Source organism: Podarcis liolepis (assembly GCF_965112155.1).
Source record: "Podarcis liolepis genome assembly, chromosome: 5".
Lineage (NCBI taxonomy): Eukaryota > Metazoa > Chordata > Lepidosauria > Squamata > Lacertidae > Podarcis > Podarcis liolepis.
Genome location: NC_139556.1, coordinates 81411930 through 81424674, shown reverse-complemented (window position 1 = coordinate 81424674; position 12745 = coordinate 81411930). Strand labels below are relative to the sequence as shown.

At 46.2% G+C, this 12745-nt stretch overlaps 1 protein-coding gene across 2 annotated transcripts in view; it reads right to left on the bottom strand.

Moving 5' to 3' along the window:
* GMPS (guanine monophosphate synthase) overlaps window positions 1-12392 on the bottom strand; it is a 44154-nt gene extending 31762 nt beyond the window's left edge. Inside the window, exon 1 of one of the 2 annotated variants that reach the window (XM_083504055.1) lies at window positions 12248-12392. In XM_083504055.1, coding sequence (XP_083360181.1) covers window positions 12248-12286 — 39 coding nt within the window. In that variant the 5' untranslated portion in view covers window positions 12287-12392. Of the gene's footprint in view, window positions 1-9331; window positions 9779-12247 lie in introns of those variants that run through there. The other variant, XM_083504054.1, reaches the window with a different exon arrangement.
* Window positions 12393-12745: the final 353 nt, after the last annotated feature.

The following is a 12745-nucleotide window of genomic DNA, read 5'->3' as shown; positions in this document are numbered from 1 at the left end:
CTTTAGTAATTTTTTTAAGTTAAGAGTCTGACCACAATCAGAAGAAAACTCAAAGACAGAACATTTCCTTTATACTGTGCAAAATTAAGCATTTTCTCCTTGGCGCATAGGCTGCCACAATGGAATGCCTAGGCACCGTTCCCACCCCCAATGGGGGGATGATGTTGATGAAGAAGAAGATTCATTCCATTTCTATATAGCTTTATATTTTAAAGACCAAATCTCAAAGCATTTTACAGCACATCAAAACATCAGATAAAACAATCCAGAATAAAACTATTTCAAGGAAAATATTTCAGATCCTTCTCTAAATGACATTTTGCTTTCCCCAGTCGCCAGCCAATCATGCGGAAATCTCCGCGTGGTCGCAACTGGACCTGCAACAGTCGCAAAACGAGTCTGGCACCTGGCTAATTTTGAACACTGTTTATGGCTCAGGTGTGCATGAACTTGGGCAAGAAAAAACCCCCCAAATTAGGAGCTGGAGCTGGAGAAGGTACTGTTCTGTTGGCCAGGCACAGACACAAGTATTTTTATACTAGGCCTCTACAACCCAGAGGTTTCATGTTACCTAAAGACCTAAACTCACCAGACTTAGGTCCCAGCCTGGTTCCAGCAACCCTGGTTCAAGTCCTAATGTCCATGGAATCAGGGAGCCTTGTATGTCATTTGTGAATAAGCAATCATTCTTGATTTAAGAAATCAAGGCTGCTATGCATCATTCCATGCATGCTCTTAAGGAAGAGGTACGGAATGGGTACCACGTTAAAATACTGCAGCCAGTCATGTGCCGCATGCATCTCACTCTAATCAATTTGATTTTATAAGAGTGCAACTGGATACAAGATTACAGATTTCGACTGGGTGTTAAGGCAATCTTGTAACGTGTGTGTGTGTGACTATAACTGCCAAATGCAAAAGTAACAGAGGATTAAATATAGCAATATCCTCGGGGTTTAGAGGTTTGCAGTGTTTATGTACTACATCTGTTTTCAAAACAAAATACAAAAGGTTCTTCTGCCATACAAGCACAAATGGAACATTTCAGGGGGATGCATTGGGCAAAGCTTGTTTTTCTACTTCCGTTTACATTCCTTTCCCCTAGTAAAGTAGCACTAGGTGGCTGACAATATTCCAGAAACTTTTATTTCCTCTCCGTTCTCCCTTCTATTTTCCTCCTTCCCCACTTGTGGTCTCTCTCTTGCACGGGACATGGGTGGCACTATGGTCTAAACCGCTTGCCGATCAGAAGGTCGGCGGTTCAAATCCACACTCTCATTGCTCTGTCCCAGCTCCTGCCCACCTAGCAGTTCAAAAACATGCCAGTGCAAGTAGATAAATAGGTACCACTGTGGCAGGAAGGTAAATGGCATTTCCGTGAGCTCTGGCTTCCGTCATGATGTTCCGTTGTGCCAGAAGCAGTTTAGTCATGCTGGCCACATGACCTGGAAAGCTGTCTGTGGACAAACGCCAGCTTCCTCGGCCTGAAAGTGAGATGAGCGCCACACCCCATAGTCACCTTTGACTGCACTTAACCATCCAGGGGTCCTTTACCTTTTACCGTCCTCTTGCATGCTAACTATGGTTAACACCACAACTTAACCAAACTGAACTCTAACATAGGTAGTTCTAAACTTTGAAGTCTGAAGCCACTGAATTCAGATTCGGGATAAAACAAACTATGGCTAGGGTTCAATTTTAGCAAGGGCTCTATTTTTATACTTTGTTGTTTCAACTTTTATTTGTGAACTGCCCAGAGAACTTTTTAATGGGTTGTACAGAATTGCTGTAAACACACACACAAGAGGAGGAGGAGGAGGAGGAGGAGAGACCAAGGAGTATACCTTATCTCTTTGCCACAATTATGAGACTGACAAAATGTAAAGTGAGCCACGACAGAACACCAGTGTTATATCAACTGGGGGCACATGACCAAACTTTAACTAGATTTTTTTGCCACTGAATTATTAGAGAAAGGAAATCCCTGCTGTCCTGCCATTAAGTGCCACTTTTCACCTAGCCATTAAGGAGATGAGAATTATGGAATTATTATATATTTTTTTTAAATGTGGAAGCACACTTGAGTGCTCTCCCAATTCTCCACCTTCCTCTGTACCCCTGGCTTGAAGGTTAAAGTCTCAGCTTGAACATTCCTGTGCTTGATGTCATAGACTGTACTGTATGATGTCAGGCCCAGGATGGTGGCTACAGTTTACCAAAAACTGCCTGGTGGGCCAATCTCTGAGGCCTGGCAGGCCTAATTAGGTATGTGAGCCAGAGGTTCTCCCCTGCAATTAAGGGTTATTATTTATTTATTTATTAAATTTCATCTAGGAATCGCAAGGTGGTTTACAGTATAAAAACACAAAAATTAATAATGTAACAACAATCAAAATAATACGCACCCCCCGGCCACACACAGTTGAAAAGGCCATAGAAGGTCTGGCTGAAGAGGAATGTGTTTGCCCAAGGATATGTAATGAAGGCACCAGGCGAGCTTTCATGGGGAGAGCATTCCACAAACAGGGAGCCACCACAGAAAAGGCCCATTGTCCATGGAGGGAGAACAAAGGAACAAAACTTTTAAGTCTCATAAAGGCAAACTGCTTTCAGGATGTCAATACCATGGGTTGTAATTGCCATGCACTGGAGTAAGGAAAGTTGCCTATTGCTCAGGCTGGTTGAACGGCGAATGGTTAAGTCATGTCATAATACAGGGGTCGGCAAACTACGACCCTGGGCAGGATCAGACCCACCTGGGTCCTAAATTTGGCCCAGGCCACAAAGCCGAGATTCTCAGCGATGGCAATGGGAGGAAGAGGCCAAGCAGCGGCGGCTCTTCCAATCAAACGCCGCGCCTAGTTTACCGCAGTGCAGGGGCATCTCTGCCAATCAAATGCCATACCTGGTTTGATTGGCAGAGCCACCGCCGCTCAGCCTCTTCCACCGCCACCCTGATGCTCCTGTGGGCCAGAGATTGAAGTGGACAAGCTCACTCTGCCTACCCAGAGAAGCAGCAGCAGTGGTGGGGATGGTGGCGGCAGCCCCTGGGAAAGTAAGCACAGCGCCTTCTTTCTCTAGGCGGGGAAGATGCCCATTTCACGCCAACACCGCCAGCCCTTTGGCGAATGAGGCAGGCAGCAAACCAAGAAGGTGGCTGGGGCTGGGGTGGGTGAGGAGGAGGACTACTTGTCCCCCTTGCAGTGTGCATAGCAATAGATAGGTAGGTAGATAGATAAGATAGTCCGGCCCTCCACAAGGTCTGAGGGACAGTGGACCGGCCCCCTGCGGAAAAAGTTTGCTGACCCCTGTCATAATACCATCATGTGGATTCCCTCTAAGTGAATGCAGAGTACTGTGGTCAGTAGCTGCAATAGTAGGATTCTACATGGCACATAGTTTCGAATACAACTGAAATTAGATAAAAGGGAAATCATTAACAAGCTAAGAACATTTGAATTGAAAAACTTCATTCAGGAAAGAAGGCTGTGACGGGAGACAAGGGAGGTCAGAATAAAATTACAATAGGCCCTTTTCTTCCCTTTTCAAGATATCAGATTGTGTAGATTAATTCAAATCACAAGCGTCCGCGCTGAAATAAATCATCTCATTCATGAGAAGTCTGCAGTTATCTGTGACTGATCAACCAAACAAACCAATTACATGATGAAATATTTTTTTTAAGTCATCTCATGATTTGCTTTACTGGCTGTTTCCTGTGCAAGTTCTAGAGATCATGAAATTGAAACAAAGATGAGAGCCCAATCCTATACTAGCCTACCCTGCAAAAGGAACCCCTTCTTTGCTCTAATGTCAAAACACTCAAAACACCAGGACTGGTGTAGCAAAAGTCATTGACATTACTGGTGGGTGGGTGGAATGTGTGGCATGTGCATGCTAACTAGCTATGTAAGTAGCTGGGAAAGAAGGGAAATAAAGGCATCAAATAAATATAAATCAAATCTATACGCCTTACCTTGCCCCTATACTGTGGAATTTCCTCCCCAGAAAGGCACATCTGGTGCCTTCATTGTACAGTTTTCATCATAGGCTTCCTTTACTCTGGCTTTTTGACACCTAAGATATATATATATTAGGACCCAGCTTCGTCTTCTGATTCTATATTGTTTTAACTGGTTTCAATGTTGCATTTTTACATCTCTGTAATCCACCCTAGGTACTTACAGAGAAGGATGGATGGGAATTATCATATTCACCACCATCCAAGATTATTTTGCACTGAAAAATGAGTATCACAAGTAAATTTAAATGCCATTTGACCAGGTGATGTTAAAAAAGCTTTTGCTGCGGCAGAGGCAGACACGAAATCCCAAGTAAAAAGTGCAATTTCTACATAATATCAACCACAGGGCTCTGAAGATCAGCTAAAGATTGATTTGGACCTTCCGACCACAACATTCTCAGAATCAGCATACTTAGGGATAATTAACAATTTAAGGCAAACAGATTCCCAGCATTAAATGAAGTCCGTTCGACATGCTTGACACATATGCTCACTCATCTCAATTCAGAGAGCTCTTCTGAGTTCACAGATGCCAATGTTCATACAAAATTCTCCCCCTGCCCTTTTGTTTCTAAGTTGAGAAACTTAGCAGTGGACATGGAAGGTCATCCATACAGGAGCAGTTCTCTGTATCTAATGCATCTTCCCACAGCCCATCTGCCACATTCACTTTTTACAAGGCAAATCCACTGGTTACATCGTGTGGAGAATATTTCTTATACTTTCCCTAGTGACAGCTATGTGTTTAACTTATCACGATGACTGTTAGTTGTCAAACCTCGTACCTGACAAGGCTTGGTCATAACAAACGTCCCCAGCGTGGAACTGGCAAGAGGAAGTAATTGGGAAATTGATTCAAAGATGAATGTGGAAAGGGGGTGGGGGCTCAGTCTGACAAAATCATAACGTTCAAGTTCCCCAAAAAGAGCAGCAGTACCCACTCACCCACCTATGAGCACAGACTCCCAGGAAACTACAGCTGATCAAGGATAATTCAGTTTCCCTAACACAAGGGAGGGGGAGAAGACAGTCTGTCTTCATCTGCACACATTATACAAGGCTTCCCCAATCTGGTACCCTCCAGATCTCTTGGACTGCAGCTCCTGTCAGCCTTAGGCAGCATGGTCAGTGCTCAAGGATGCTAGGGCTTGTAGCCATGTCAAACTGGCACCAGAACTGCCACTGAGTTTGTGATTTGGGTGTTATGACAGGGATGAGGAACTGTGACCCTCACAGGTACTGTTGTGATTCCAGCTCCAGTCACAGCCAGCATCACTAATGGTCCCAGATGTTGGAAGTTGTAGTCTGACAGCATCTGTTAGGTACCAGGCTAGGGAACGGCTATATTATATACCACATGGGTACCCACTTTCCATAGCCACAAAGAAGAAACTGTGGAGGCATCATGGAGAAAGCTAAACTGCTACCTGAAACCATCTAGAAAGACATACCCCCTAGAAAAGTTTTGAAAGAAGGGGGACAGTCCCCTAGCATTCTAACTGGATAACCCTAGTCAGTGTCAGTGAACACAGCAGCCTTATAAAAGATGCCATAGAGAACACCTTGCTCATCGTTCCTCCTGCCAGAAAGCATTTAGAAAACTCCAGTATTACCAGGCATATGCAGCTAACAGCAAACAAGCTTTCTAAAATGTTATACACATGCATGTTTTTAAAAGGGAGGGCAGGCTGCATTCCTGTACAAAGTGAGTTACACAAACCCCATTGACTTCAATGGGCTCACAAAACCCTGCACAGAATCAGGCTGAAACAAAGGCAAAAATCGTCAGAAGATTTGTGCAACAAGGAGTTCAAAGCTTCCTTATGAAGAGACTGGAGAGAAATCTACTAATATAACAGGTTCATAGTCTGGGAAAACTTTCTGAAAACTGAACACTTTCACAGCTCAGGCCGCAAAAGTTTTTTGTGTTGCGACCTGTATACACTTAAGAACTGGAAGTGCAAAGAAAAAGTAGCCAAATCTTCTGCGGAGAAATGAGAAAACAGCAGAATTACTAAGAACATGTCCAATAAAAATGCTACGGTTGACACAGTTGGTGTTAGCTGGTTGTGCGCTGCGTATTCTCATCACTCTCACTCTTATTCATACATGCTTATTTCACTCATTCACCCCCACCTTGCAAAATTAGGTGGGTTACATCAGCTAGGCAGCCACTGTTCTCTACCATACAAAATGACCCACCAGATCAGAATACTGCAAGTCTATAAAGGCAAGCAAGGCATTTACAAGAAGGAAATGCCAGCCTCTGGAACAAATGCTCACTGGGGTAATCTATCAAGAACATGCAACACCTTTGTTAAGAGTGTGGTGAAGCTTGCTGGGAGTCAGGTAAGTCCTTTAAGTTTTTGCACCAGTTCTCTGGTATTCTCTTGTCTCAAAACAGTGTTCGAAATTAGCCAGCTGCATTTTGCACCTGGCTTTCGACCACTTGCGACCAAGTGAAAATGCCTGGGCACCAGGATGGTGCCTGATATCTCCACCATCTGAAGATGCATGCCTGGGGATCCTTGGATCTGGGCTGTTTTCACACATTAACACCCCATCCTGTAGAATTCTATCTGTTATATTTTATCTGCACAGTCAGAAAATGAATTTCTGGAACCAAAATGCTTTTTCTGTGCAGCCTGAGCAGCAGGAAAAGAAAGAGAGGTCGGAATAGGCCAGTATTTATGTGGCCTGTCCCTGGATCAAGTTGCTTTTTCTCTTTAAGTTCTCAAAGCTCTTAACCTAGCTCAAGGTTACCATCTGAACTAGCCAGATGTTTAACTGAGAATCAATCACGGTCTGTCCATCTAAGACTTTAGAACTGTCTTGCCCCCAAATAGCAACTAGACGTTTTGCCAACTGTAACCCCGCTTTAAGGAGCCATTTGGCACCTAGCTTATCTCATAGAACAAGGTATATCATAGAATCATGGAGTTGGAAGGGAACCTAAGGATCATCTATTCCAACCCCCTGCAATACAGGAATATGCTGCTCTCCCTTATGGGATTAAACCGGCAACCTTGGAGGTTGTCAGCACCACGCACTAACCAACTGAGCTACGTCTTATTCATCTTGAGCTTCCAACACTGCCTCAAAAGTGAAGCAACTTCCAACACTGTGCTGGTTTTTTAATCTGTTTTCTTTTCTCCTGTGCTTTCTCAAACCAGTTTATTTTATTTCTGTTACTTTTAATGTTTCTTGGTCTTCATAAAATCATAGGACCGTAGAGCTGGAACCAGGTCATTTAGCAATGGGTTTTATATTTCTATTTCTGCACACTGCTTGGGCGTTCTCTGGGCACTTTATAAATTATGAAATAAACGATGTCTCTTCCATACCATTAATGCCTTTAATCTGAAACATTTGATCAGTGGTAGAGCATCTGCTTTGAAAGCAGAAAGTCCCAGGTAGGCCTGGGAGAGACCCATGTCTGAAATCCTGCAGACCTGGTGTGTGCAATACTGAACTAGCAGGACCAATGGTTTAATTCAGTGTAAGGAAACTTGCTACACTCCCCTTTCCAGATTATTTGAAGAGCCAGAAAAGGGAATTCCAAAGGAAAGAGATTGTGCCCATTTGATTCAGTCTAGACAAACAGGATTTTGGCTATTTCCCCCCACCATCCAGTAGCATATTACCAATCTAGTAACGTCTCTGCTACTAAATCAAATGTATGAAGTTTTCTCTAACAGGAAAAAAGGCCACGAGGTCTGACTCAACAGACATAAGCCATTCCAATCCACTTATGTTTATAAACTACAATTCCTGCTTATTATTTATTAAATGTACACATTAGCATCCTCTGAAATAGCCTAATATTGCAGCGCATCATTCCTCGGTCTGCTTGGTAGAATATAAACTTTATTGCTTTTGAATCAAATCTAGCTTTGCCCATCTATACAGAGCTTCAAAGTTCTGGAAACTCTTATTTGGGAATCAGAGTTGTGTGAGAGACACAGACTTGTAACATATTTGCTGTATCAAAAAGGGGGGAAGTGTTGCTTTCAAGTTAAGTCTGGGGTGCCCTGGGGAACAACCATCAGACAACACAGAAGCAATTTGGTCATACGAGGGAAGTTTTCCAAAGGTGAACCCAGAAAGTTGTCTCCACCCCACCCCTAACCCATGCTCAACGGGGAAGGGAACAAGCAATTCCTCCAAGACTTTTACTGTACCCGTATTAAAACTTCAAAATGAGTATGCTTTCAAAACGTCCCTGTTCTCAAAGTTTCTCAGATGGGTTAGACACACTTTACAGACAAGCATGCACTCAAAAGTAAGTGTGTGAGAGAGAGTATGTGTGTTGTGCAAAGCCTTTGACCATCCCCATAAGCAGAGTTTTAAGGGCGTTACGAGAACTTACAGGCAACTGTAAAAGTACGCGGATGCAGTAAAAAAAGTATTATTATTTTACCCTGGCTGAGCCCACCACACTTCTTAAACACTGTTTCGGTCAGGTAACAAATCCCCACACACAAATCCCCATCTAGGGGTAACTGCCCCATAACAAGCAGCTGACATTGCTTAAGCTTATGGGGGAAGAGGTCTTTCGAAAAGAATCAGACTTGGGCAAAAGTTCTTTATCTCTCCTCCCCCCCCCAAAAAAAATAATAATCGAGCCCGCTCTGCCAGTGGCATAGGAGCTGATTGCCTTCCTTTGACCAGTAATAGGGGTGTGTGGGTGGGGGGCAAGAAAAGAAAGAGAAAGTGGGGGGGGCTCGTTCTGCCAGGCAAGGAGGCAGCAGCCGCAGCAGCAAAAACAGCCCATGTGGGGCAAGTGGCAGCGGGAACGTGCCTGGAGGGGAAGGGGAGGGACTACCACGGACTTCGGGGGCCGGGCGCTCGGCGAGCTCCTTCCTTCCCGGGTGCCCGCGCTGGGGGAGGCGGGTGCCAGCCACCCTCCCTTCCTCTTCCTCCCCTCCCCCCCGCGCCTTTTCTCCCCATGTGCCCGGCGTGAAGCAAAAGGGGGACGCCGCGCAAATGGAGAGGGAGAAGGGTGTCGTTTCCTGAAGAGGCGAAGCTCCGTGGGGGTGTTTTGCTTGGGTGGGGGGCCACCCTAGAAGGAGGTGGAAGCCGCGCGGGGAGCCGGGCTCGCCCTTCGCCCCAGATGGCTCCCGCCTCCGGCACGACGCGCCGCCGCCGCCACCACCACACACAAAGCCCCCCGGAGGAAGCTCGCCCGGCAGGGCCGGCGGAAGGCGGCGGGGCCGCGGCGGCGCCGCTCTCCCTTCCCCGCCTGCCTCGCTCGCTCTTCCCCCTTCGCCTCCCCGTCCCTCCCGCCGCCGGCGCCGCGGCACTGACCTTGGCGTCTCCATTGCACACAGCCATAGAGCCGGCCGGGGTTGGAAACGCCGGAGGCTTGGAGGGGGACGAGCTGCTGCGCGCCCGGGTCCGTGTGCGCACAGCCGCCGCCCGAGGAGAGGGCGCCGGGAAGCAGCGCGCAACGAGGCGGGCGGGAAGGAGGACGAGGCTACCGAGGGGCCGCCGCTCTGGCTGCTGCTGCTGCCGCCGCCGCTGTGCTGCCTCTCCGCGGCCGAGATGAGCTAATCCTGCCCGCCCGCCCCGCCAGGACGCGCCGCCCGCGAGGAGGAGCCCGGCGCCCCGCGGACCGCCTTCTTCGGCGCCGGGCGGGAGAAGAAGGGCAGGAGCGAGAGCGGCGCGCCGAGCCCGCCCACTGGCGGACGGAGAAGGCGCGGGGAGGCCGCCGGGGGAAGGGAACGCAATGCTATCCATTTATAGAAAGAGGGAGACTCGCCCGTGGGGTGTCCGCGCGGCTCGAGAAATAAAGGCTGGCATGAAAGGAGGGAAATGCAGGTTTTGGAGATGTTTTGTTGTTGTTGTTTGCCCCGCGTAGAGGGCTGCGATCCTCGGCACGCTTTTTTTACCCGAGGGTAAATGCGGCCAGTTGCAGTTGCGCCCGGCCGGAGGAAAAACGGGAAGGGGGGGATTCCTACCAAAAGTCTCGAGGGACGTAAAGGGTTAAAAAAATATATCACGGCATTTGAGAGTCCGTGAAAGCCATGCCACCAAAAAATTCTCTTTGGGGTGTCTCGATCTTTTTGTAACCCGCTTTGATGGGTTGGGTTTTGATGATGATGACAGTATTTGTAACCCGCCCATCTGGCTGGGTTGCACCAGGCACTTTTTAGCAGTCAAGCGGTGTATAAATTTTATGCAGTAAATAAATAAGATGCCCCCTGCATAGCAGGGGTGAGGAAGCTGAGATCATCCGAGTTGTTGCTGGACTCCCATCAGACCCGGTGGTCACAGATGATGGAAATTGTAGTCCCAGAGGGTCTTCAGCCTTTGATGTGCTGCTTAAGGCAACTAACCAAATGGTCAGATTTCCTGCCTCCTTCCACCATCCTATCAGGGTTTTCCAAAACTTGGGTCTCCAGCTGTTTTTTGGACTACAGCTCCCATTATCCCTGACCACTGGACCTGCTGGCTAGGGACAATGGGACTTGTAGTCCAAAAACAGCTAGAGACCTAAGTTTGGGAAAGCCTACATAAATCAACTAAATTTTGTTTTGAAGGTGCCGCAAATGGGGCAGGAGTCAGGGTATAAATATCAAAAAATAAATTTTTAGATCTACTTTAGCTTAAAAACCTAACATTTGTCCCCCTGTGTTGTGATTACCTCACTAGGAACCTGTTTATGAACTTGAACGTACATTGTCACAGGCTTCATCCCAGGATGTGTCTGAGGCAAGTACGTAGTCCTCAAGAAATCTGAAGCAAAAGGGAAGCAGGGTTCTTGATCAAAACTTCCTAATTTAGTTATTGCATTTATATGCCACCTTTTCCTCTTTTTTATATATAATTTTTATTAAATTTCCTGTTTTACAATTTAGAGTATACATTTAAACAACCTTAATGTATCAGTAACTTACTTCCCTTCTCTTTCCATGGTTCATTTTGCATAACAAATCCCTGCATATTTTACATAAATTACTAAACTATTCAGTATTCCATTATTACATCCATCAAAACTTATTTACACTGTTGAATTTATCTTAATGCTGCCAACGATTTCAAGTGTACACAATTTCCTCCCATATATTCAATAAACATTTTCCAATCTTCTTTAAACATATGTTCTTCTTGTTCCCTTATTCTATATGTTAGGTCTGTAAGCTGCACATTTTCCATCAGTTTAAGTTGCCATTCTTCTTTAGTTGGGACCTCGATCATTTCCCATTTTTGGGCTAACAAAACACAGGCTGCAGTAGTGGCATACATAAATAACCTTTTTTGACACCTGGGAATTTCCGTCTGAATTATCCCCCCCCAAAAAAAAAAAGACTCTGGTTGTTTGATTGTTTTTTTGGGAAGTGCTTTGAAACATTTTTTTCAATTCATTATAAATTATTTCCCAATACTCTTTTACCCTTTTACAGGTCCACCACATATGAAAGAATGTACCCTCAACCCCATTGCATCTCCAGCACTTATCTGATTCAGTCTTATACTGTACATCTTAGCAAGTCTACTCGGAGTTAAATACCTTCTGTAAATCATTTTCAAGTAGTTCTCCATCATATATGCCACCTTTTTCTCAAGGTGGCATACATGCTGTACCCCTGATTTAATCCCCACAACAAACGTGTGAGGTAGGTTAGGCTGAGAGTCAGTGACTGGCCAAGGTGAGCTTCACGGCCGAGTGCGGATTTGAATCCTGGTCTCCCAGCTAATAATCGGACACTCTGACCACTATGAAATGAAAACTGCCATACTATCCCCTAAATTTGGCGCTGTGGTCTAAACCACTGAGCCTAGGGCTTGCTGATTGGAAGGTTGGCGGTTCGAATCCCCGCAACGAGGTGAGCTCCCATTGCTCGGTCCCTGCTCCTGCCAACCTAGCAGTTCGTCACTTGATCTTAGCCAAAAGGCCGAGAAGCGATGCCAACCTAGCAGTTCGAAAGCACAAAGTGCAAGTAGATAAATAGGTACCGCTCCGGTGGGAAGGTAAACGGTGTTTCCGTGCGCTGCTCTGGTTTGCCAGAAGCGGCTTAATAATGCTGGCCATATGACCTGGAAGCTGTATGCCGGTTCCCTCGGCCAATAAGGTGAGATGAGCGCTGCAACCCCAGAGTCGTCCGCAACTGGACCTAACAGTCAGGGGTCCCTTTACCTTTTACCATGGGGGGGGGGTCTATGTGTGTTGTACCTCTGCTCTGAAACCTCTGCTCCAGGGAGTGGAATGAAATACAGTACCTTGGATGCTATCCACTTGAAAAAGAAAAAGGAAAACATTTTTGCTGGCACCAAGACAGGGGTAAACTGCCCCACTCCCACGTTGTTCCCCAAGAGCAGCAGATTAGGCTTTGGGTCTGCAGAGGCAGAAGTAACAAGAGATCTGAGGTGGCATAATGGACAGTACCACTTCAGACTGCAGGTGGTGGTGGGTGCCTTTCAGGATTGCTGCCTTGCGTCAAAGAATAATAATTCCTCCCCTTCAAGTCCCAAATGAGTACAGCTGGGAACACTCTGAGCTAGATCTCCTCTGATGTGCTAGACTTTTGCAAGTGTGTGGTGTTTTTTTTTAAGGAAACATTTTAAAGGGCCATCCCCGCCTGCAAAATGAAATGGCACACTCAGCTCTGCCACCGCATCAGAATTCTTCCACCTCACAATAGCTCTGTTTTCACCTTTGTTATGTATTCTGAGAGTAGGCGCAGGACCCTGCTGGCTGGCCTGCCTCCCTGGTCTCCA